This window comes from Rhipicephalus sanguineus, chromosome 9, assembly GCF_013339695.2.
Source record: "Rhipicephalus sanguineus isolate Rsan-2018 chromosome 9, BIME_Rsan_1.4, whole genome shotgun sequence".
NCBI lineage: Eukaryota > Metazoa > Arthropoda > Arachnida > Ixodida > Ixodidae > Rhipicephalus > Rhipicephalus sanguineus.
Genome location: NC_051184.2, coordinates 115409379 through 115436289, shown reverse-complemented (window position 1 = coordinate 115436289; position 26911 = coordinate 115409379). Strand labels below are relative to the sequence as shown.

The window sequence follows — 26911 nt, the reverse complement described above, 5'->3', positions numbered from 1 at the left end:
ACAGTGCAAACACACACTGACACAGTTAGAGGGGCCATGACGCCCAAATTTTGCATAATCTGTGTTCTGTTATTTAGTCTTTCAGTGTTCACAGAAAAGCTGGCAAAATTTGAGCACATTTGGACTTGCACTTAATTTATAACTTAATATTTTTATAAACATGCGAGTGGCCTCAGAGTTAGGAAACACTGGCGTGCTTGTGAGCCGTGGCGTAACAACGTGCTTGCTGCGTGAGTGTCCGCATCCCAGTGGTCAGCTGCGTGTGCAGTCGAGCTATTCCAGCTTTGCCATCGGAATGAAACAATTTGCAGCGGCTGAAACAATGCCACCATGGCGCAGCAGCCACACTGCGTGGAGTCAGGTGACACTTCATGCAGCACAAATTGGCAAAAGGGCGCAGGGCGGGGCTTATAGCTGAGGACTTCTTCCTGTGGACTGAAACATTCTCTTACGGTTCGTTTTTCATTTATGTATAGGCGTTGTAGACCCTCTACTATTTTTCACTGAAAATTGCAAATTGTTGGGCAACCATATCATTGCCCCTCTAAGAGTGGACACTCACTAGCTGCTGGTTTATTTTATTGAATATAAACGACATATGTACAGATGCACAAGAAACCACATGATACAAAGTATATCAAAAGCGAGACCCAGAGATTCCACATGATGACTGTGCGTGCCATCTAAAAATCTAACCTCTCCCTCTAGCAGGTTGACAAGACCGCCGGTTAATACTGATACTGATGTATTGGCCAGCTGTCTGTCTACCAGTTAGAGGGGGAGATTAGGTTTTTAGATGGCACATAGTCATGATGTGGAATCTCTGGGTCTTGCTTTTGATATACTTTGCATCACGTGTATCTGTACTTGTGTTTCAGTACAAGATGGGCATCTCCATAATGGTACTAACAAGCACAGCAGACTAGGAGTGCACTGAGCGTGTGGAGGCTATTTTTTGTTGGTACATTAGCCCATTTATCCGTTGTGGACCTTCATTTAACACAACAGGTCAGAATGCCATGTTGCAAAGTGTTTTGCATTTGTTAGTCGAAAACATTGCAAGACTGGCATCTTGTTCATAAACGCATGTAGTAATCACGCACACTGATATGTGTGAACCATTGCTGACAGAACACTACTTTGAAACCAAGGATTGGAATATGCGCAGCTCTTTTCATTGGGGCACTCGAAGAATTATCAAATCAGTATTCAGTCAGAAGTGCAAAATTTTCTAATCAAATTCACTAGATATGTATAGAAAAGACGCCTCGAATAATGTCACATTTATGGAGCGACATAAAACAAGGAAATTGTTCAAAGTCTTGAGTGCTTGCGTAGTGAATCCTAAGATCATGTGTACACTAAATAATAGACTTATTCTAGTTGTATTCAAAGTTTTGAATATTTCCGCACCCCTAAATTTCAGCAAACAGGGGAACTCTAGTGAAGCACACATGGTACATGCAAGATTATGCCCGTTTTGTGCAATCTACCCAAACAATAGCTTCTTTTTTATGTTTTTTGCTTTCCTGTTCATTTGCTACTGTGGGTTGCTGGTCTGACGAAATTTACTTGTGTGCACAAGTTTTGCAAGTGTTCTTTAGTGCCTCTTGTTAATTCGTTGATGTGTTCCATTCGCAATGCCACTGTTTAATAACACATGGTCAGTATAGTGATGGTGTTGCTAAATGTCATCTCAAATGGCCTATCATTCTCAGCCATTTAATGTAGAGCATCACTTACAAAACAGGAAATCCGAACAAGTTTCAGCAGAAGATAGAGGCCTGAAGAGATGAACATTCTTGAACAGGGGGTGTTCAAGAATGAGTGCAATGCTTGCCCTCAGCTTGAGAATTGCATCTGTTTGAATGCCTATAACTGCTGCTGCCTACAACCCCAGCATCAGTGGCATAAATCATAGGGGGGTCCTCAGGCCTTTGAAGCACAAAGTAAAGAATCCCTGATCATCTACCGTTATTTATTTATGTAGACGATTTGGTGGAAGCCATTGGCAATGGAGTACGAATGCGATCGCTCGAATATAATTGTGTCATTTAAAAAAAATCGCTGGTTCATATAAACACGCTTTACAAAAAAGATTCCAGGGTTAAATCTTGGGAGGCTAACAGTATGCATGTTTGAAGCTGAAATGAAGGGAAAGCTGCTAGCATTTTCAGTTGATGGTTTAACCTGAGTGACATACTTTCTAGAAATATGGTAGAGCCTATACCTACGATGCTTGTTTTCTTTCTAATTTATTTGAAAAGATAATTTTAATTTTTAAATAACAAACAAAACATATGAAAAACAAGATGGCTGCTATGACATCAAGATGTGTGTCCCCCCTTGAGATTTTTCTGGATTTACGCCACTGCTCAGCATGTATCCTGGTGGAACATATACACTGAGGTTTTTCTGTGCTGTAACTTTTTTCATTGGCAGCGCTACCTTGGTGCAGTCAAATGTAATTCATGAGGGTGGGCGGTGCCATTCACCCAGATTTAGTGTGTCATCACACTAACTGCACTTCAATGTTTCTTAAAGGGACACTAACGTGAGAAATGTGTCGAGCTTTGTTACCTTGCTGGTATGATACCAAAAAAATATGAGGAGAGACTTCATAAGCTAGGTGCACCAGTTCCTGCACGAGCTCACCATGTATTTTGACAGTTTGTTCTGTAGACCAAGCTGTCTGTAAAGATAAGGGAAGGCTGAACAAATAGTCATTGAGTGTTTATTTTTCTTTCTTTTTTTGTGACCTGTTAGAACCACAGGATTCATTGTATGTTCAGGAATTAGCTCTCGATTATATTTTCTAGTAATCAACCCTTTTTAGAAATCATCGAAAGCGGTTTTGAGAGAGAACTTCATCCATGGTGTTTCTCCAGAGTTTAAATGGCTTGTCAGCTGATGTAATAGCTTTCTTGTATTTACCTGTGCTGCGCATTCAGAAAAAAAAAAAAAAATTGAAGCCCTCCAAAGAAAGCTGTCACCCATATTGCAGTGTGTGAACTGATGAAAACTAACTTGTACAGCTAGTGAAACACAGAGGTGCACTTTAGTTGAAGCTGTGAAATTGATGGGGTTTCGAGAATTTCAACTTGTGGGAAGCACATGCCATGTAGGCACCATTATGCTAGTTGTCCTTGCCACTTGACTGTGTGCTTGTGTCTGAGGAAACCCTTGAGAGGACAGTTGTTCTAGTGAATTTTGAGGGGAGGTCTTTAGAAAGCCGTTCTTGCCCTCCCTGCATCCTGATCTCACTCCTTAACCAGCTTAGGATTAGTGACACCCATCGCAGCAGTCATGTTGAAGCTTATGCATTAGCTGTTATCAAAATGCAGGTTTAAATGAGGAGAATTGATGACAAACACCAACCATGAAAGAGGTGATTCAAAATGACATTAAGACGCAACAATGCTTAGGTACGTTGATTCTGTTACATTATGAACAAGGCTCCCATTTGAAAGCCGATACACTGCCTTACTAAATATTTTGTGGTTGGTATTGGTCATCATCTTTCATCAAAACAAGATAACTGGATTTTTATATGTATGTAGGTGGGTTTCTGTGTAAAAAAGTGTTGCACGATAATGTTGTTTCCATTCCGTATTTTGCCATAGCAACTGCAAGTTGAGCAGCCAAGTAGCTTTTTGCAAGTGCAACTTGAGTTGTGTAGCCTCGTTTCCAAGAGCCTTATTGGCTTTGTATATTCAGCTGTAATTTTGCATGAAAGTTGCATGCAGCCTTGCTTTGCTTATTGTAGCATACCTATTTCAGTTGAGAAACCTTTGACGAACACTGCAGCAGCCAGCAGTGTTTTGCAGGTTGTTGTGTCCTTGACCTTCATCCATCAATATGTTTCGTTTTAATGTGTGTGTGTGTTTTAAAAGTCGCTTGATGTTGACTTTGTTTATATCAATATGTGTTCACTATGTCACATCTGCATCCTTTTAGTTTCTTCCATTGTTCTAACATTACGACTTTTGTCATTGTGAAACGTGCATTTGACCGATAAGTGCTAAGGACACCTATTTGAAGGGTTGGTAGCAGCTATGTTTGAAAATTTCTTAGCATCAAGTGCTTGTATCTTGTGAAGTAACTTAATCAAAAGTAGGGTATTGCTCGGAGTTGTCATACACAGACAGCGGGTACCTAGCAGGTGACAGTAAGTGCAAAGATCCTTTCTTTATACTGAAGCTGTGCCGAGTGGATTATGTGATGTGTATAGCTTCAGTCAAATTCTGGTTGGTTGCACCACCACTTGACCTACCAGGTCAGGAGCATTCCTTGACACAACACTGCTTTGAATAAGGTCAACCTGGTGCCTTTCTATGTAGTTTTTTTTCTTTAAGTGTCCGTTTACTACTGAATCATTTTGGCACCACCAAACATACTGTGTTATACTGTCATTGCCGTTCTTTTCCTCGGTGGCCGTGTTCACGGATTGCCCATGAGTACATTTGTTTGTGTAGATGCTACTGCATGCTTCCAATAGACACAGATTTTGTGACAAATAAAGATTTACTTTGAACAGTACTTTAGTTATTGTTATTTAAAAACACCCTACAGGTTTTGTGTAAAGCACATGGGGAAAGGGCCAGCAAAGCGACGCGAGCATTGCTACTGTTTTTTAAAGTCGACTGGTTAAGCAAACCGCTTGTAAGCATGCAATGGACAGGCGCACATGTACCACTATACGCAACTTCTTCCCTGTACTTTCTTTCTTTTAATGTTCTTTCTTTCTCGGTGGGAGGGGAGGGGGGATTGCATTGCCCAGCTTGCAGTAACTGAAGGCAATAGGGCCAGACGGCGAAGACACATTCCTTCACATTAAAGTAGTACTGACACTATTTTGAAGCACCCCAAAAGGGACATTTTTTCGTTTCCATGATATGCACTATCAACACTCTCCACACAACGGAACCTGACAACACGTATAAAATATTTTACTTTGATATTAAGGTTTTCGTCATTCAGCACCTGCAAGCCAGACCGACCGCAATGGACTGTATCATGACGAGTCAACAGAGTTCACTGGTTTCGCGAAGTCTGTGTCCTGTAGCCTAAGTCGCAGAAATCACTGTCGGAGTCGCTGGACGACAATTCAGTCGTCGTTGTTTACGTGAACCACACGCAACTGACAGCAAATGATGCGCTGGTGCTAGTATTTCGTAAGTTGCAGCCTTCCTTTGAGGTCATACTTGTGTTGACACGTCACTGTGAAGCCGCTCCCTAGATACCGAAAGTGCTTTTCTAAGGTAGCGGTATTAAAAGTATATTCAACGCAGTCCTAAGCACTACGATGCTGCTTTAACAGCAAAGCTGTTCTTAGTCGAGGCTCTCATGTCCGGGGTTGTGGTAGCGGTGATCACGTGGCCTTGCAGTGTGGTGAAAGTAAGGCTTGGCAGGAAGGGGTGGGCTGCGTGTGCTGCGAAAGGCAAGGGCTTGCTGAGAGAGGCGAGGGCGGAGGATGTCGAAGGCTTGCTGCCCCAGGTGAAAATGTGTAACTGGGAATCCAACTGATTTCAACTGGTATTAACTGCAGGATCAAATGGTCCCAGTTGGGAATTAACAGGGACCAACTGGTTCCAGTTAAACCTTAAAGGGGCACTGACAAAATTTCAAGCTCGGATGTGTCCTTTATTCGATTGCTCGGTATGCATATTATTTTTGACCAAATTTTAATGGCGTCCGTCACCTGGAAGTTATTTTATTTCGAAGGCAAAGGGCTCAAGAGGCTTTCAGCACCCTGCGACATCGACACTACTGTGATGTGTTCGGTGTGGCGCATATCATCCTGAGTGACGATGCACTTGTAGTGATGACGCCGACGACCCGTGTGTTCTTATCTTGGCGCTGACTGGCACCGACGCGTGGAAACGCTCCGACTCTTCATGCCTGATCTTCGTCGCACCGCTTTGAATGATTTCGTGAAATTACAAGACACCATTGAGTGCGCTATATAGCATTTCAAATAGGCTGTTTGAAAGGTAGATATCAGGGGAGGACACTTGCAAGAGGTGCCCCCCCCCCCCCCCCCCCAGCCTGAATACAAGGGGTGTCAGGACCCCCCTATGATTTACGCCACTAGACAGCGGTTCTGAAATTTCGCGGACCTGATCTATCGCGTGCGGAACACTGAAGTCACTTTCACCACAGTATGCTTGTGTCATGTGAAAAAGTGCACTAACATTTGCATGGGAGACTCGAATTTTGAGCAATCCTTCTGAATGGGCGCGGCCATAAATCCCCCGTAAAAGAACGCTAACGACACCGCGAAAAGAAAACAATATAATAACAAATGACAGCATGTTTAAAATTTTATGCCCTTGGTCCATCGAGTACGCGCAACGCTTAAGCCACTTTCGCCACAGTACACCTGTGTCAAGAAAAAAAAGAAAGCGCAATAAGATCGGCGAAAACCTACTATAGTTTTCACTGGACGCAGCACACTTTCTCACTTAAGTACATACACTTGCACGCGCCGTATAATTACGAATACTCGTATGATCGTCAGCGTCTCAAAACTTTACAGACACAGCTGAAGTAGCCCCTTGCCAAAATCAGTGCACTTTTTTTGCACGACACAAATGCACTGCGGTGAAAGCGACTGAAGTGCGTCCTGACGCGATAGATCAGGGCCAGAATATTTTATGATTCCCTTCTCGCGGTGACGTTGACGCTGTTCTTCGGGAGATCTGTGCCGTGTTCGCTCAATTGGGGGGGGGGGGGGGGGGGGGGGATCGCTCAAAATTTGTCTCCCGTGCAGATCTTATTAGTGCACTTTTTTTGCACGACACAAATGTACTGCGGTGAAAGTGACTTAAGCGTTCCGCACGCGATAGATCAGGTCCAGAAATTTTTAGAAAACGCTGTCATTTGTTATTATACGCCTTAATTTTTGCTGCTTCAATTCACGACAAGTTTACCTGCTTTGGCATGTCAGACCAGCAAGCATGCCAAAGGTGGGTTTCACCTTCGCAGTTCGAACCTTTCACGCATTAGCGTCTTCCATCTCGCGTACTATGCCCGAAATGACCTCGGCTAGAAATGCACCGAACCGTTCGTGCTCGTCTGGCTTCTCGGTGATAAACTTCAATAGTCCTTCTATCTTTCGTCATATTTTGAACGTCTGGGTTTTTTTTTTTTTTTTTTTTTTTTTGGTGGTGGTGGGCGCACACTCGCATCTCCACATGGTTCTCTTGTTGCTGCCTCTCGGGGATCAACGGCCTGACTTGTGGAGACCTCCTTCTCCATGTACATGCCATCCAGAAGCTGCTCCGATGTTTGATTATCACATGGAGTTGTTTCCTGAGGAGGCAGGGGCTCCAAATTCCCACTTGTCCTATAAGGTAAAACGTGGTATGTCTCTCAGCACAATTTTCAACATGTAACGCTAGGTTTTCAGCTGCGACTCATGTGAACATTTTATTTCACTTAATTCACGCCTGTGCTTAAAGTTAACTTCTCTGCACGCTACGTTTGACGTAAAAATGTAGATTACAAACTTACGGCGTCCCTTCCATTGTGACCTTCAGGAACATCAGCCGAGTAAAAAAGAGCCGTTTTATGGAGTCGTCCAGCACATGGTCAGCAGGCGCCCCGCTCTTCATCGCTCGAGTCCGGTCCTTAAGGACACGCCTGAACGTGTCTCGCAAGTTTTTCCATCTTGCTTTTACTTCCGCAACTGCGCATAAATCACGGAAAATTGTACACCACGCCAGCGCCGAACGACAGCGCAGCACGCCTTCGTTAGGCGTGTACTACATCGCTTGTACTAAAACATCACAACTCACCTGTGGATCCCATCACTGTTGCGACGTGCCGTCAAGCCGTATCAGTGACCGCGCGGGACTTGTAATTTCTATCTCTCAGATCCCATAAGGCTCGTTCACATTCAACAACGTCAATGAGGCGCTCATTGTACGCGTTGCGCACGTCGCCGTTGGCCATGTTAGTTGTTGTGGTTGTTCTGAGCGCGTCGAAAAGCGCGCGTCAAAAAGCACTTGAAAACAACCGGCAGTACGTCACCAATGTACATCCTGTTTCGGTGCTTCGCTATTGGCTGCTTGAGCACAGCACTTCCGGGCGACTGTTACCTTTCGCAGCGTTCCCCGGATTTAAAGTGCTTGTAATATGTAATTATTAATACATATACATTAACTAACTCGTAAAACACTTTTTATTTAATATTTTGTAGGTTTATTACATTATAATGTAATAGCACTTTCGTGTGGGATCGTCTCGTGCACCGCGCGGCGCACGAGACGATGCCCTGAAGATTTCCTGTACATTCGCGAATAAAAAGTTTATTCTCTCTCTCACTTCTGGTTATTTTAACTGCTGATGCGCGCTGGCTAGATCAAGCTATTGCAGTCATGCGAAACTGTCGTTTTCTAGGCTCACGCAGCACGCGAGTACGGCACTGCGTCTGGGTCGAGCTGTACTCTCCTGGCGAGAGTCGGTCTCCAAGGGGTCGAGTTTTAAATCGCGTCCAACTAAAGCCTTCACGTCGCCGTGGCTGCCTGAAAGATCGGCGATCATGATCGTCACCCTCAAGACATTACAGCAGCAGACGTTCAAAATTGAAGTGGACCCCGTCAGAAACGGTAAGCCCGGTCATTCTGCTCTGTCGGCTCCGCACCAGCGACGGTCCCCCTAGTGTGATATGTTGTGACGCGCTTTTTTTTTTTTTTCTTTTTTTCCGATGTCTTGACAGAGACGGGCGACCTAGGCCTAAACGGCTTGCGGTGGATGTTTCTTTGGTTTCGTAGGAACGCTCGCGAAATGTACTGCGTTTTGCGATCTGTGTATGAAGGTATCCAGCGGTGATCGCTGAGCGGCACTGTGACGCGTTTCGCGGCCAACTGCAGCCGCGAATGCCCTAACGCCGCGTCGCCACCCCTCAAGAGGCTGTCGCAGCTACTGCTGCCTCACTAAATAATCGTGCCCCTAATGTAGTCTAATATGGTGGCACCAGTGCTGCTATTCGCGTCTGTCGCAAGCGGGCACGCCACCAGTAGTCCGTTAAATCGCTGATTCATGCACGACGCGTATGGGTTAACAAAAACGTCGCATTGAGCAAGCGGATCGTGACTGGCGTCTTCGCGCGGCCGTTTTTCCAGCCGCATAGCTCGACACCGGTGTGCCCGTTCTACTCGTCGAAATGTGTACTCTTTGCGAGCGTGGCTGGCAGAAGTGTTCCGAGGGGAAAAAAACATTCCGAAAAATCTTCAGCGTGTCCGAAAATAGCGCGGCCGTTCGAAGTCTTCTCAATCGGGGAAAAGACGCGCATCGGCTAGTCGGGAGAGTGGTCCCCTCTGAAAACGGTGGCTGCTTGCGCGAAGCCGCTGAGGAGAATCGCGGAACGCGCCTGATAGTGACGGTGCATTTCACACAGGTGCGTTTTTTTTTTTTCTGTTCTTTCTGAAGCCGCCAATACACGGGCACCGAAGCCAACGTGAACCCCAATGCCCGCGTAGCGTAGCGCGTATTGGCGCCGCATAGTCGCCTAAATCACAGACGTCGTGTAAACAATTTGGCATGCATATTATTTAAAGCAGCGCAAATGACAGGACAAGATGTGACACAACGAACGCATGTTCAAGCGTTCGTTGTGTCAACCTTCATCTGTCCTGTGATTTGCGCTGCTTTAAATAATATGAACATTACAAGCTGTCGACTCTGCACAATAAATTTGACATCGACACACAGCCCTTTGTCGGAATTCGCCAGTCACGATGTTTTCAGATGCCCACCCCGCGATGCGCAGTCAAGTGCCCCATGCCTGTGCTAGCCGTGCATGACACACTCGCCTTGTGGCCGTCTTCTGTTCGAGGACTGCATGTAACCCATTGTGGCCTGTCTGCCAGCATTTTGCTTAGAAGCATGCGCAGTGAACATTGTAATGTTTTTGACATCAAAGCTGTATATGCTAGGCCATGTCTGTGTGTATGCAAAAACCCCGAGTGTGCGACAGAAATTGGGCGCTTGCCACTGGTTCATTAAAAGGGAAGACAACATACGAGCGGCAAACACCGATCTTATAAGGTTTGTGCACATAAAGCCAAGCACATACAGCAAGCCATGCAAGACGACTTATGTCGTGGCAAAAAGATGTCTGCTGCTCAAATGAAAGACACAGTGCTCCTTCCTCTGTTTGTTCCATTACCTATTGTATACACTGTTAACACCTTTTCGTCAGCCATAAGTTTGCATGTACACAGACTTTCAACGAGCTGCAGTTTTCCTTTATTTGTACATGTTTTTGTGGTGTTTGCAAATAAATGGACAGATATGCAGAGGCGTAGCGAGCAATATTTTTGGGGGGGGGTGTGTTCAGCCATACTTTTTGTGTGTTTGGGTATGCGTTTGTGTGGGTGCGTGTATATATACACATGCAAAACTGAAAAATTTTGGGGTGCTTTAAACACACACCCCCTCCCAGCTACTGCAGCGCAGGTCTGTGTAACAGCAGCTTTTTTCCCGAATCATTACTTAACGACATTTATCATACTTCAAAGGGCACCAAGCTAGTCTACAGTTTTGGCGGGTAGGCATTGCCGCACAGGCAGCTTGAACAGTCTCCAGTTGAGTTTGGGGAATAGCTTGCATTGCGTAGAACACAATAAAAGAAATCTTTACAGCTTTTGTGTAGCTGGCACACACACCTGCAGATCATTGAAGGTGTATGCAAAGACGGGACCTTTAATACTACATTGCAATATACCTTATGCAAAATCTGCTGCCATCTACTGGCCGCCGTGTGCCATATTGAAGGCTAAGCGCGCTCCGTATGTGCACATATGGAGCGTACGTATCGACGTGTGGCGGCTGAGGAACAGCAGTGCCGACATATTTTCGTGTGCCGTGTTGCTCAGATTGAGGAAATTGGGATCCTGAAAAAAAGGTGTACAGGAAGCCAACCTCTTTGTTATTAGATTTCCTCGTGGCCCACGACAAGCGGCAGATCGTTCTGTTGCTCCGGCTACTGCTTACGACTAACGCCGTGATTACGTTCGCAGTTCTTAATAGATGCGGTATGTGACAGCATCGGCACTCATCAGAGAATGCTCTTTCGTGTCATGCCGGAACCACAGTTTTTGCGCCGTGTGCTTGCAGGCACAGACAAACCGGCTTCGTGTACGAGCTTCAAAGCTGCATGCCTGCGCTGCTGTTGACACCATTACTTTGTTTATTACTTTACAATAAGAATTAAATGTTTAACAGGTAGCTAGAGTGCGTCATCGATTCTTAGTGAATGGACCGATTGTGCTGGAACGTGTTCAAAGTTTGTTTTCGAGTGTGGATTTTAACAAGGTAGATTTTGGTGGGATGCTTTGCATGTGTATTGCTTCACTGTGGCTATTTTTCAAGCATTTCATGTGCTATCACTGCGAAATTCGGAGGAGCGGCTCGAATCGCCTGACCCCCCCGCCCCTTTACTTTATTTTTAATTTTACACCCTAAGAGCACATATCAAGCTCTCCCAGAAGCTGACCACCCTTTAAGAAAAAACCTGTATCCACCCCTGTGTGCTACGAAATGTTAACAGATGCTTGTGTGGCGCTTTTTGATGAAGCTGAAAAAGAAAATTAAAAATGCTGTTCCGGCAAATGTGTTGCACTCGACCGTGGGTGCGCTACCATTGGTCTTTCGCAAGCATTCAGTTGGCGACTCAAAAGTGCCTTCGGAAATGGGTTGAAATTGTAAGGTGCTAGTAGGCCCCGAAAGGGATGATGTGAACGCAAACATTCTTAGCGTATCGTGTTATTTACGAGCACACGTCGAAAGGATATTCAGTAAAATACCAGCTAACCGCACCTACTTCTTGGAGCAACTAACACGTTTGATGTTCACTTTTCACGTGCGTAAGAAGCGGAATTTTTTTACATTTTAACCGTGCGGTAATTCTGTACATAACATCCGTCGGCCACAACAACAGCGAATGACTTTTAGCTTCAAAAATAAAAAAGAGGACAACGTTTTATTTAAGTATAAATGCACAATACATCTGGTCAACGTAGGCTGTCCCTTATGAAATACACTTTGAAATGGGTCAACAGCACTTTCTTACCGTCATTGCTGTACCTAGCCGTGTCGCGCGCTAAAGCCTCCTCCCAACCATCCTACACTACAAACATGACATTTAGACGTAGCGCTAAGCTTCGTTCACAACGACGACAGGCTTACATGTGACTCAGTGACAAACATGCACCTTCTTCTCATTGTGAGGCAGTTCTTTACACGTAATAATTGTCAACGTAATGACTAGGAAATGCCGGTAACGTGTACAGCCACTACACACTCGTCTTGACATTTTTATGCTCCGATCGCTTACTATCAAAGCAGATACAAGCAAGAAGTTATAGCAGTGACAGCAATAAGATTCGTACACAAGCCTTCAACATGGTGCCAAAGCGGTAGCTTCGTCAAACCTCCGACAGATGGCAGCAATTTTGCATAAGGTCTATTAAGACATCCAGGAGGAAGGAGTGTGCACAGGGTCATGCAGCAAGAAGGCAAGGTCATTAAGTGTAACAGAGTGGATTTCAACAAAAGGCAAGCACATGAGAGAGCGGCGAGATGAAGGAGGTTGTGGATATCCGCCTCGTGCATCGGTATGGTGGCGCCACCGCTCGGGTCCCCTGGTGACTAGCGAGGAGAAAGGAAGATGTGCCCTCTCCCAACCCCCCATAGGATCCCATGCATTTTGAATCAAGTTTGCGATTTTGTTGCGCAAAAACAAACTAGCGCCATCTCTCGACAATACGCCACACCGACGACGCAACACGTCCTCTTGCTTCCACCGACTGGCCATGCTCCAAGCTAACTCCTCTCTCCACTTTCTTTTATTTCTTTCGGTGGCCGTGAGAGCGCGCGCTGTGCACTGTGCTGTAGCGTACCCGACAAGACCGGCTGGGCTCGTCGCGTCTTCCTTGAACGTTGCAACGTTAATATTGTGTTAAGGCGGTGGCCACACGTCGGATGACGAGCCCTGATTTCGTTCAGCTGCCATCTCATCAACGGCAATGTTTCAGACGCCTCAGTTGTGTACTTTTGTCCGTTGGTTGCGGGACAAGATGGCCTCCTGCAAGACCGCGTTTTTCCAAGTCAGCTGTGTGTGTAGTTCTCGGCGTCGTAGCAGTTTGATGACGCGAGGACGTCAACTGGTGCTACATCGTGGGAACCGCTGAAGTGACTGCAAGCTTGACGACATTGTGCCAGAATATTCTAGCGTACTGTACGCGCACGATTGTGCTACACTTAAAATACCGCGCTTGGCCTCGAGCGTCAACCTTGTACGCCTGTGTGCAACAGGCGTGTTGTTATCGTTGTTGCGTCGGTTAATATTGAATTGCAATTGGAATACCGTTTTGGCAAAGGTAAGTGAAGCTGTAAGTAGTTGTTCTGCTATATGCTCGCTACTCCACGAACATTACTTCTAGAATCGCATTTTATTTTGAGCTGCACGTACCAAAGGAGAATCTAGCATACGAGATACATTGCACGCGTGCACATTTCCTATATAAATCTGAGTAATGCCACGGGTGCGCATTTCCTGTATAAGTCTGAGTAATGCCATGCTCAATTTAAAGCGCATGTGTTAGAGGATTGTGGCTTCAATGGTGAAAGTGATTAGATATTCCGAAATATGTGATTGCAATGCAGTTAGAACTTCCTGATATGTTAATACGGTCTGTGAACAAAAAAAAAAACGCTGTGTGAATGTTTGTTGGTCATTTGCTACAGTACTTTCACGCATTATTATGCAGCTGTGTGACGGCTGTTAAAACGTTCAGCAAGTTAGATTTTGGTTTTCTTGGCCTAGTTGAGTGCTACGAGTGTTGGGCGAAGATAAAATCGCGTGTCTTTTGTGCGTTTCTTAAGCAGGCATACAGCCGTAATAGTCATTGTTGTACTGTTTGGGGTGTTCAATAAAACAAGAATGCTGTTTTGTACTGCAACAATTTTTATTTCATCTGTGTTAACAGATCACGCAAACAACTTGGACACATGCACGTAAGAAACGTACGCAGTGCATCGCGCGCACGCATTAAAAAACGGGCCTGTCATTTTAAAACAAATAATATAGAACAATGGACGTAACAGACGGCATGGTTGTCTAGTGGAGCAGCGTCGGCAGTACAAATATCAAACCAGAATGAAACATGAATAGAAAAACGGAGAGTAACAGGCGCTTTACCCACGGCTTCTCTGAGCCGCGCAGATCCACCTATCGCCACCGTCCGCCGTTGGTGGCGCCACCAGTACCACTGAAAGCAGCAGCGCACGAGGCGGATAACGTGGCCGCAACAATCACAGGACTGGATTAATTGGAGAAATATGGGTGTGGCCTGTGGGCCTAGTTTGGCTGATGATGACAGTCCTCATACAGGAAGTATTCTGCTGTGAATAAGGTTGGTTGTCAGTCACAACGACTGGGATCCCAGTTTGTCATAGTGCTTGTTTGAGAATCGTACCACAGTGGCTCTAGTTCATTGGAAATGATTGATGGACACTCAAGCAGGGGTCACGGATCAAAATTCAAGATGGCGGCGGAAGAGTTGCGCGTGCCTCCAATGAAATGCGTTACTGAATAGGCATGCATTCACTGTTGTTACTAGCGCTCGTCAAGCGAATAAAAGCAATGAATGAAGCAGGGAAAATGGCAGGAAAGCAGGGGGTGCTTGTCCGGTCCTTGGCGGATATTTCAAATCTCCAGAAAAATGGAGGGGGGGGGGCCGCTTGCTCGGGATTTTACGGTATATACAGACGGGTCCACTGTTAAAGGGAACACTTGCATGCAGGGCATGTTTGGATCTCGCTCTCTTGCAAAAACATAGTGGCTTAGATTTGCATAAAACTACTGGTGGTTGCCAGTTCAGGCTCTTTTTGACAGACTCGTGCAGTGTATGAACAATGTTTCCTTGTCCGCTTCCTGTTAGAGGGCCAGCAAAATGAAAGGTGTTCTTTGGAGTGTTCCCTGTAACAGTGGACTGTACTGTACATACAACTGCTCATGCGCAAGGACTCCGTCCAACAGCAAAAACTAATCTACAATTCACTTTCACCGCTTACAACCCTGAAACCAGCAAAGCTAGTTCCTTATCCGACAGGGATAAAGATGGGTGGCTTATGCACTTATCTCCCAATCTTGCAATGAAAAAAGCTTCGGCTGCCTCTTAGCTGTTCGATCACCATGTTGAAATAATATGGTTGTGTCATCAAAACAAGAGGTACATTTGCATTCTGCGCAATGAAGGGACAGGTGGCTACTTGGTCTGCATTTTAAAGAAGAATGATGTTCACGGAGTTGAACATTTACACAATGTCCTAATTGTCCTACATGTGTTGTTACTTTCTTGCTATATATACGCCCAACCGCAGGGCACACACGGCTAAGTTTTCTTTTGATGGAACATATTACATTCACGTTGTATTTTCTGCCAATCTTTTTTAGGCGATGTAAGAGGCAACGTCCCAACAGCCATTGCCGTCTTCTCCGATTCACAAGCTTTTTTTGATTCTTAGTGCTTGGTGCTCCGGCAACACTGGGCGCGCCCGCCATTTTTTGTTGGGCACCATCGCGGAATCGTCTGCTAGCGTCTCCATAAGGAGAGGCCACGGAGAGGCTGAGCTGATGTCGTTGGCGATACTTTCGGACCAAGAAAATGTGGCTGTTTCTTTTGTCATCCATTGCCGAACGGTCAGCAAACCTCACTGTGCTGCCACAAATTAACGAGAACTCAATATCGGAGCTCTGCGCGTTGCAGGAGCACTGACACCGAAATTTTGCATCTTGTTTTTTCTGTTGCAATAAGTAGTTAATGACCCACTTATCAAGGCTGGAAAGCTTGTCTGCTCGATCGCGTGACTGTTAATTATTTGGAGACTATTTTATAGCTCCCAGTCGCAGTTTTGGTTTCGCAGTGAGCCCTAAGGGCAAGATATGTTTCGTGAGTGAGTCTGAGTGAGCTCCACATTTTTTGCCGACTTATGCCAGGCACACTAGCAGAGCATAGCCTAGCCTTGTGTAGTGTAGCAAGGGATGGGAAAGGGAAGTGCGCGTGGGGAGGAGAGATGTGAGGATGAGGGAAAGGGGGAGGGGAGTGAGTAAAGCGTAGCCAGACAGAATGAGAGAAAGGAAGAGAGATAAAGAAATAGAGCGAGAGATAGAGAAAAGGATAGAAAGGATGAAGAAATAGAGAGAAAGGGATGAAATAGAAAACTAGAGAGAAAGAGAGAAATAAACAAATGAATATAAATAAACGGAGAAAAAAAGACAAAGACAGAGAGAAGAAGTAATAGAGGAAAAAGGACGGGGAAAATTTGCAAAACTTCGCAAAACAGCAAAAGCCAGGACTACATAGTGCCCGTCAGCTCCGATGTCTCTTTAGCATTGCGACTCCAGTGCAAGCTATGCTAATTTTTTTTAAGGCTTTTGAGACATTTTAGCAATATCTCTAATAAATATATTTTTCCAAGGCTTATACAAATCCTGTACCACCCCAGCAGCACAGGTGAGATATGGCTTGACATGCCATATCTCACAACAACCTCTCCTTACTCCACGCTAAGAAGGTGGTTTTTTCCATGACTGAGGTTTTTTTGCCGTGCCACACATAATTTTCTCTGCCTTCTGCCTCTCAGTTTTTTTCCTATCTCCACGTTTCAGTGGCTTTCTTTGAGGGTAACTGTGTACCAACTTGCCCAACAATCAACTCTCTTAAAACAGCAAATTGTCCCCCCCCCCCCCCTCTATTAGTTTCTTGTCAACGCTGCGTCGTTAAAATGTGTTTTACAGCAAAAGCTGTTATGAGGTCACAACAAAGGCCGTTTTTGGCGCCGTAGTTGTCTGCCACTGCCGGTGTCCGTAACTGCTATCGCGCGAAATTTAAACAAAAAAAAAATATCCAGGATGGAACGGGGTTCGAACATGGGCCCTCTGTGTGGAAGCCCAGTATTCTACCTCAGCCATGCCAGTGCTTGAAACTGATTTGCGAGAAGACCCTATAGAGGCTTCATGTTGGGGACGAATCACACTAACATATGTAATATAGTGTGGTAGAAGAGTAAAAGAACAGCCAGGCGTCACACAACGTGAATTCTGTAACCAGGCGTCACACAATATGAATTCCACAACGAGTAGGTTGGTGAATGCTTCCAAGCCGTTACAAAGGGCTCTGCCATAATTCTTCATCGCCATTAGGCACAGTGTCAACAAAGTGCACATAATGCTTTATAGGCGTTTAGCGGGTACCACAGTTCTCTGCAGAATGATGAAAAATGGCGTAGTGGCTGCTTCCCTACTTCTTGTGGGGTCTGATGCGATATAACCGCCGCCGCCCTCGGAACACATGGAGGCAGTTCACGCGGTCGGGCAACAAAACACTGAAGTTTATCAACATACTTCTTTACATAAGGCGAGCTCGCCGGCCGAATTAGTAAACAAGTAACACGCTAACAATGAATACTGGGAAACATATAACGCACACTCAAGATGGTATAAGACATACAGTACAATATAACATAAGACATAGATAAAACATAAAATAAGACAACATAATACAATACAAATGCGGCGCCGCAGATGCACGACTCACCACGAGGGTTCGAGGGCAGCGAGCCGCGGTACCGTCCCCGGACCCACCGCGAGGAGACGTCCACCCGCGCGCGCTGCCACACCCCAAAAAGAGAGATTCACACCTGTTTCTATGCGCCGGCCTAAATTCGCGGCGGCGATGCCGGCGCCACCGCGCTAAACTCGGGTTACAGCAAAGCGCATCACTGACCTTGGACGAACGCCTCGGCTTACGCCAAGCACGTGCGTTCCAAACACAGCGGCCGCGCCCAAGCTACGGCAGTCGCCTTTACAGGGTGATATAGCACCCCCACATTCTTAAAAAGTTATGATTTATAGCGTAGTGGGTTCCTCCCAAGTGCACTTCTATTGGTTGCCAAGGAAGCCCAAAAGGCCCCCATGATCTATTTCCTCGGGGTCTTAATAAAGTTCTTTCCCTCTCTCTCGCTCTTTTTCTCACGTTAACATATATGTTATATAACGTGGTGGGAGAGTGAAATAACGACTGGCCGTCACACAATACGAATTACATAACTAGTGGGTCGTTTAGAGCTTCCAACCCATTACAAAAGGCTCAGTCATAATTCTTTGTCATCAGCCATTGCATCAACAAAGTGCACATAATGCCTTACAGATGTGTAGCCGGTGCCTCGCTTCTCCGCAGAATGATGAATAATGGCGTAGTGGGTGCTTCCCAACTTCACAAATATTATGATTTATGGCGTAGTGGGTACCTTGCTAGTGTACTTGTATTAGTAGCTCCAAGAGAGTTTATAAAGAGCTCTAGAAATACCACTCTTCCAGTTTTCGCTGTGACTGTGCTGCGCTTTTTGCGCTGGCCTGTTTTTTTTTTTTTTTTGTTCTTTTTTTTTTCATATTGAGACTTGTCCTGCCAACCATTGCCTAGAAAAGGAACTTTGCACTTACATTGGGCTCCTCCTCTCGTCCAGGTGAAAGTATTCAAAGAAAGGATAGAAGAGAAGAAAGGCAAGGACTACCCCGCACACTGCCAAAAACTTATATATGCAGGTAAGTCGTAGTTTCCTGTTATCTTCACTCTCAGGCTGTTGTGCAGGAGAGCACATGCAGTTCTGCATGTGGTACCAACTGGCCCTTCTTGAACGCGAAAACTTTTATGGTTACTTTCTTGCATCAAATGAAAGGCCAAGCCCTCAAGTACTGGTAAGTGTGAGTGCACGCTAAAAAATTATTTACAGCATGCTTTCAAGGGACAGTTTCATTTTCTACTGTACCCCGATGTCACGACACGATGTGAGCTTCTCTTCACGTGCTCGTGCAAGCTATCATGGCGTTTCCATGGCCGCTGTGCTCTGTGGCTCCTTTGGTGACGCACAAGCGGACGTTTGGCATGCTCTGGTATCTGATGTCATAGCCATATTGGTGCGCCAAGTCAGCAGAATTGGTACTGTAGAGTCGACATTGCACCCTCTGCTTGTTTTTGACAACCATTGAATACCTCGAGATGCCAAATTTTTAGACAATGTTCCTTTCTCCGCTTCTTTAATTGGGACTTTCTTTCTAGCGTCGCATTGCTTGGGCAGCAACATGCTCACTGCACTCACGCTTGGGTTCCACTCAGCCAACAAAGAAATCCGTGCGTAGAGTAGAAGAAACGGAAATCGCATGCAACACAACAAAATGTGATACCTGCCTCAGTATACATCGCTCCCGTCATATGACGTGCCACGGGGTTTCTTGAAGAAGTTGTTGCAGGTTCTTACTTTGGGAAAAGGGCCTATGTGGCAGCATGGCAGCCTCGTGCAAAGCTTGTGAAATGGTCTCGCAGTGAACTTTTCATTCCACTTTTGGTCAAGGTTTCAGATATCTGTACTTTGGCCCACGAATATTGTGAGATAATGGCATGTGTGTGAAATGGGTGCCACAGACACTTTCATCTTTCTTGGCAGATTTTTTTTTTTTTTGCAATATGCGAGTGTGTTGCTATGCTTCTGCAGCACTACTTGGAGTATTATTGCTATGAATTGTGCACCCTTGCAGAGGGGCAGTCTCTTGACTGTTTGCGCTGGCAACCAATGCCCACGTAGTATCGTTCGTAGTAGCGATCCCCTGGACCCCTTCCCTCTTTATTTCCTTGCGCAAAAACAGCCATACTTTTGTGGCTCGTACTTGGGTATCATTTCTGCAGCAACATTTGTATAGGTTCTTCAAGTGCCGCCTTTTTTTTTTCTTTTCTTTTAATCGGAAGGCCAATCCCGAGTCCTTGAAAACACAAATTTGAACCACTGTGGCTCTCCATCAGGTGTGGTGGCCCAGCGCTGATAGCATGAGGTTAATTCTTTTGAGCACACAAATTGTCTCTGTTTTAAATATTTTTATGCAATTTTTACGCAAGAATTCTGAGAAGAGATTACAAAGAACATAGCGGACACATGAAAAAGAAATTGCTGCTTGTAATAAAGTTTCCACGAAGTGGTCAGTGCTGCTGACCACAGTGCCGGAAGGGTATCTACAGAGTACATATTTCACGTGTGATCCTTTGCAATCGTAGCGGCATACTTTGCGCTTTCCCCTTTGAAAATTATTAAGGGTGTGCGAATAGTGAAATATAGTCTCGAATCGAATAGTGTTACGAAAGCTTCGATTACAATTAGAACAAGAAGTTTATTTACAGAATTTACAACTGTCTTGAGACGTGTTTCTTGGTTCGTGTCTCGAAAGTCTCTGCCTCGTCTTCGAAGTTCCCCCGCACCGGCCACTCTCTCACCCTCGTGGTAATTCTTCTGTTTTGCTTCCATTTCCACTTGTTGAACACCACGTGCGCAGTCCAGATGCCTTTCCAGGAAAGCCCCACAACCCCGTCGCGCGGTTTCTGCCGTGCCTGAGAGGGCGGTGTGGTGTACAGTTACGTTGACAGGAGGGAAGGACTGCGTGCCTGCGGTGGGGGGCTGTGAGAGACGCTTTACGACCCTGTAGAAAACGGACTTGTGTCCCAACGCTGAGATGTTTCGTCTTTGGGGACCCAGCGGGAGGCTACTGTTGGTTGGGGGCCCCGCGTGAGGCTACGGGAAATCCTTAACATAGTGCCAAATAGCGGCCAAAAATATTGAATATCGAATCGAATACAAAAAAATTTGTTGAAAATTGAAAGAAAGAACAAAGAAATGAAATCTGCTCATGTTGTCCAGCACATCACGGGTTGAGTGACTGCTTCCGAAAGACTACAAGTTGTATGGTACGACTACAATGGTAATGTTGTGCTTCATCGTCATAGTGCTCCAGGCCCAAAAATCTACAGGCACCTGTTTACAGCAGCGTTTTAACTGCGTGCCTTAACGATGGGAGTTTCTGAACGACAGGGGTGGTGTAGCAGTGGCAACTGCACAGTGCGAACAAATTTTCACATGTGAGGCCAATCATCGAGGGTTTCGCGTGCCAAAGTCCAGACGCAAGAAGTCCGATGCACGGCCTAAAATAATCTTGATTGTTCTCAGACATTCTGGTGCAGTTTGCGCAAGGCAGCAGCTACACGTGCAGTGGGCCGGTAACATAAAACATAGAGAGAAAGGAGCATGTGTGCCATTATGCCCACGATTAGTTCTGCAAAAAAGCAATCAGTGTGCAAAGTTGCATCTTGGGCAACACTGAAAATTCCACAAGAGCTGCAGGTATCTACAAGCAATATCGGGAACTAACCGATGTGTTCACACTATATGGACATTAAGGGAAGATTTCGATTGTCACATGAAGGTGCACACGCTCAAGCATAACTGTTGCAAGCACGCCGCACATCCTCCGGTGGCACCGCAGCAGTGGTCCGATAAACTAGCCCTGTCACGCCACTTTCGGAGCACGCGGCCGGCTGTACAGCTTTTTCATCCAGCAGCCGTGGGTGGTCATACGATCGGACAATGACCTTCAATTTGCTTCGGCACAGTTCAGCGTGTTTGTGAAGCAATGGGGATGATGTCACATAACCAGCAGCCCCTACTTCCCTCAGAGCGACGACGCTACAGAAAGAACTGTTCAGACTGCTAAACAGCTGCTCGAGAAATCAGCAAACATACACAAGGCTCTGCTCGCTCATACAGATACCCCAGGAAAGGGTTTCACACCTGTGGAACTCCTCAGTGAAGGCACCTAAAAACCAACGTGCCCGTGGCACCAAGAATACGGGAGCACCAGGACATTTAGGAAGCAAAACAAAGCCTGCATGCTCAAACGGTGCTTAGAATACAGTCAGTGACACAGGACCTATGGGAGAGATCCTGCTCAACTGCAGACAGTCATCTGCATCCTGCCCGGTGCTCTAACCACAAGGACCATTGACGGAGCAGCTCACGCGCTTCGTTCGTATGCAGTGAGCATGGCTGGAAATCTCACTCGACGTACCAACATACATCTGCAGCAATAACAAGAAGCGAACAAGTCATGAGAGCTCTCATGTTGGCCTAACCTGTGACAAGGGCCACTTGAAAGAACACAAGGAGAGAGTATGTTGCCACACCGTATTATGGATCCGCACCACGCGATTGGGGAAACTGTCACATGAGACACTGTGAAGGGCTGCACCCTCTCAGACCATGCCTGCAAAGCCAGCCTGCAGCCGCGTTACTTACTTTTCTTCACACATTAAACAGTTGTTGTTAATGCTACCTTGTCTCATCACTCAGTCACAGCAATAATTAAATAGGCCTTAGCAGAAACCACCAAAGTCTGTGACGTTTTGGAGTAGGAACCTCGAAGGTGGCATCACCCCCTGTAGTTAACCTTGTATGTTTCCTTGCTAGCATTTTTTTTTTTCATTTCAAGAGTGACACTTTTGGTGTCACAAGAGAGTAGTTTCCCGACCAATCTGAGAACAATTTTTGTCTTCAGTGTCCCTAAGTTTTGTGTTGCTGACACAAAATTTTGAAGGTGACGTGCCCGTGGCACGTCTCCTTCAAAATTTCAAACTTCAAAAAATTTCAAAATTTCAAACTTGCGAGGTAGACTTGTGTGATTACGCACAATCATTTACATAATATGAATGATTAATATAGATTAGGATATATTTCCAAGGATTCCACTCCTGTGCCAACTGCGCCAAAGTGCACCAAATTGAATTTACTTTGCCATTGGGATAAAATCGACGTAAACAGTGCCAAACTACGCCCGAGCCTTGGGTTTGACGGTGTCTAAACTGGAAATCGCACCGCTGGCACGTGAAAACGTGCAGCTTGATCGTAAGGCCACCAAAGTCACAATTACGGACAAAGAATTAGTCCACACATGAAACAGTGCTCGTGTGGGCATCCTGATTAAGCCACAACGCCATGCACGGTGCGACACAGCTGTGCTGCACAATGTATGCAAAACAGAGCACCTCACAACATCGGCATCAACTTGGCTTGAGCGTAGACAACCAACAATTGCCTACATCACTAGTTCGTGTTTGCTGCCATGCTACTTGCATGCAAACTCTCGCGCAGTTTTCAATGCGGTGCTCACATGCACACGACGCTGTGTGTGGTGTGCATGGTGTGTGTGTCACTGCTATGTATGTTCACATGACCAGCAGTGTTTGCAAACCACGCTAGGTCCCGCTTCCCTCAGCGCTCTCGAAAACTGCAACTGGGACTGGGCGCTATTTGCCCTAAGATTGGGCTACAGGTGGCAGCACTGTCGCTGGGTTAGTGTGGATAGGCGGTCGGCGGCGTGTGTACAAATTTACACAGTGGCGCTTCGCTGTGAGCGGTTTGAGCCGATTGCCGGTGAATAAAACGCGTTGACTGCAGCCTACTGGTATATGTGCGTTCTCCATTGCCGAATCGATGCACGAAGCCCGCCGAACGTTAATATTATTTGTGAGAAAGCACAACCTGCCAATGAACAGGATACTCGTCTTCGGTGATAGTATGCGTTTTTGCACTTCATAACGTTTTTTTGCTGTTTTATTTGTACATGTTTAGCTTGTGTTCCGCCCACTGCGTACTACTGTTGCGTGGCTGAACTAATTGCGTATATTTACTTCTTGCTTATTGGGCTACCGAATAGCACCTAGCGCACTGTGTGCACAAAACACGCCCGTATTTTTTTTCTGCAGTTCTCCATGACATATGGACAGTTGATAAGAAATATAGTGAGAAAAGCTACGTGGCTATCAGCGCTTTAGCGCTATGAATATGCTTCACGTGTACGCCCTTGTTTTTATTCCAGTAACAGTGTAAAAACGTAACAGTTCAGCACAGAGCTTTCTTCGATTGATTACCTGCATGACAGTGATGCAACAAAGATGCGGTTAATTTATAGGACAAAAGTGTGTCTGTTTCTAGCCAATGATGTCTGCTGCCTTCCACCAATCTATAACGCCACACAAAAGCTCAAGATATTGAAAAATAAAAAAGAGGTTTTGTGTGAAATTACCACGATACGATTGTAAGGCACTACTTACAAGGCATTAATTTTTAAGGCATTACAAAGGCTTGTAAGGCCATCCGGTCTTTTTAATGCAAACCTAAATTGAAATACACCGGTGTTTTTCCAATTTTCTATTGTTTTTAGGGGAATATTTGAGTACCGAAGAGTCAGACTTCACTTGTTGGAATGTGACCATGACTATACAATAAAAGGACATCTTTAGCACATAAAGCTCGTCACGTAACCGATAAATGAAAGTCGCGCAAGTGCATGGCTTAGAGCCTTGTTTTTGTTTACCACTGGGTCGCCAAAACACTGCATTCATACGATATTTGCTACTCGTCATGTTCAGAACAGCGCCAAGTGCATTACGATGTGCTTGAACCACAAAGCGGCGCCCAATGATTCTGGCGAACGCACTGTACGACGATCACACACTGCACTCTCCACAACTGCACTCACTGGTCTTATTACAATGCATATGCAACCTGGCAAGGCCAAATGCTTCTGTACATGGTGATGGCTATAGACCTTTTCACAGACGGCTCTCTGGGCACCTCCATAATTCTCTCAGGGCTGCGCTAAATAGCCATGACCCCCCAAAAATGCACTGCCGAGGCTGTGACGTCAGCCTTTGTACTGCCGCGCACAGCCCAGCATGGCAGCATTTTTTTCTCTCCTGCGAAAAGGTCTATACGTACACGAAGTTAAGCTTGTGCTAACACAACGGAACAAACTGCCTTTCGAGGACTTGCATGACGTATGTGCGCTTGCAAACACGCCGCGGCTAGCAGATGACGCAGGGCGCTATCCACACTAGGTGTGGTTCAGTCACAAGCTGCCAGACGGCGACTCCGCTCGATCTCCGGGCGAATAGAAACATGTCCGAATAATTAACCATCGCAAGTTCGAGCAAACGTATCAGCAAACGTAGTTTCAAGTGGGATAAGAGGCTGTTAGCTACTTCTTAAGATGGAAAAAACAAGACGTAAAATTTACATGCCAGTACTATTTTAAGTGCAACAGTAACACATTAGGTCAAGGTTGCCAGGTCGAAAAGACAAAAAATAGCCAAAAAATTGGAAAAACTAGCCAGCAAGTAGCCACCTTGAACCAAGGGCAGTAAAACTGGCCAAAAGTAGCCATGCATGTGTGAAAACCACTTTGACATTTTTATTTAAATGACTAAGTGCCAAAGCCTTTTGGTGAAAATGTAAATATCTGCAGCATGATCACTTCAAAATCAGAATTGCCGAGATTTCAACATAAATTGTTGATTTCTTGCATGACAATGAAGTGCTTGCGCTGTTGCAAAAATGACTCTCTTCACATGTCTTGCATTACTTTTCTTAATATGACAAGAAGTTGCGCCAATAAAAATGATTCTACGGCATGACGAATGCGCTCAAAATCACAGTTGCTGACATTGAAGCATAAATTGTAGCCACTTTCACAATAATTTCTTTCGCCGTGATGACGAGTCCAGAGTCGCAGTCCATACCTAAGCCTAAGAAATGGTACAAGCAGTTTGTCGGATATCCTGGAAGGGTTGATTGTTGGGTGAGTTAGTACGACATTCTAAAGAAAGCACTAAAAAACAAGGACACAAGACACGAATGCAACAACACAAGCGCTCACCAACAACTATTGTTAGTGAGAGCTTGTGTTGCCGCCTTCGCCTCTTGCGTCCCGATTTTTCAGTGTTCCTTAAAATGTCTGATATCCGATTTCTGATGTCGATGGAAGCAGACCGTCCTAGATGTGGAGCGCTTTCGATTACTATTCTCTTCGCCCCGCCACGGTGGTCTAGTGGTTATGGCGCTCAACTGCTGACCCGAAGGTTGCGGGATCGAATCCCGGTCGCCGCGGCTGCATTTTCAATGGAGGCGAAAATGTTTGAGGGCTGTGTACTTAGATTTAGGTGCACGTTAAAGAACCCAGGTGGTCGAAATTTCCGGAGCCCTCCACTACGGCGTCTCTCATAATCATATGGTGGTTTTGGGACGCCAAACCCCAGATATTATTATATTACTATTCTCTTCAAATTGTGGTTTAAAGCCGCGTTCAGCAATAGGTGATCTGCAAAATAAGGCCTCATGAAACAGTTCTCCCTGAGTCCCAGCCAGGTATCCAAAAACAATTTTTTTTCGTGCGCGAGGCCTGCTTGACTGGCAGGTTATAAGGGTGGACTTTTTATATTTATTTTATGATCGCCACTATTGGCCCTTACCCTGCTTAGGCCACTGAGCCACCCTTTTAACTAAAGTTCATTATGTGCGTAATCAAATTGCTAAATAAGATTTTAGGAGCTGGAAGCACACTTTGGCTGCCATGTTTTGGCACCACATACACAAACGCCAGCAGCTGCGATGCCGCCAGATGTTGACAACTGGGCTCAAATTGAGGGAACAAGAAAGTAGCCAAAAAGGAGCCAAGTAGCCAAGACCTTTTTTCTGCCGCCACTGGCCCAAAAAAAGTTGACAAATTGGTGCAAAGTAGCCAAACCTGGCAACCCTGCATGAGGTGTGAGCTGATTTGAAAAGTAGGTAATGTCCATTGCACGTTGATGAAATGCCTTACAGATGCAATATCACTCCATGATCTGTACACATTTTGCTTTTCTGTTTGCAACTGCCGAACTTCATGAAGCACCCCTTTAATACCAGACGCACTAGAAACCTTTTATTAAAGAAAAAAAGGACTTCGTGCATGACATAAAGAGCCATTGAAAAATGGCCAACCAGCACCGGCAACGTATTCATGATGCATTTTTTTCCTGTTCTTTCACAGGTAAAATCCTAAGCGATGACTCCAAAATGAGCGAATATGACATTGACGAAAAGAAGTTTGTGGTCATCATGGTGACCAAGGTGAGGCCTCGTCATGGTTGTGGCTTTTCTGAGTGAATGGACCTTTTCCTAAAGTCATGTGACCCCCTAGCGATGG

The 26911-nt window shown here is 45.5% G+C and overlaps 1 protein-coding gene across 1 annotated transcript in view; it reads left to right on the top strand.

The window, feature by feature from the left end:
- Positions 1-8424: 8424 nt before the first annotated feature.
- LOC119405817 (UV excision repair protein RAD23 homolog A-like) overlaps positions 8425-26911 on the top strand; it is a gene marked incomplete at its 3' end in the record, with an annotated part of 38072 nt that continues 19585 nt past the window's right edge. Inside the window, 4 exon segments of the mRNA XM_049419293.1 lie at positions 8425-8602; positions 14301-14309; positions 18538-18616; positions 26756-26835. Coding sequence (XP_049275250.1) covers positions 8546-8602; positions 14301-14309; positions 18538-18616; positions 26756-26835 — 225 coding nt within the window.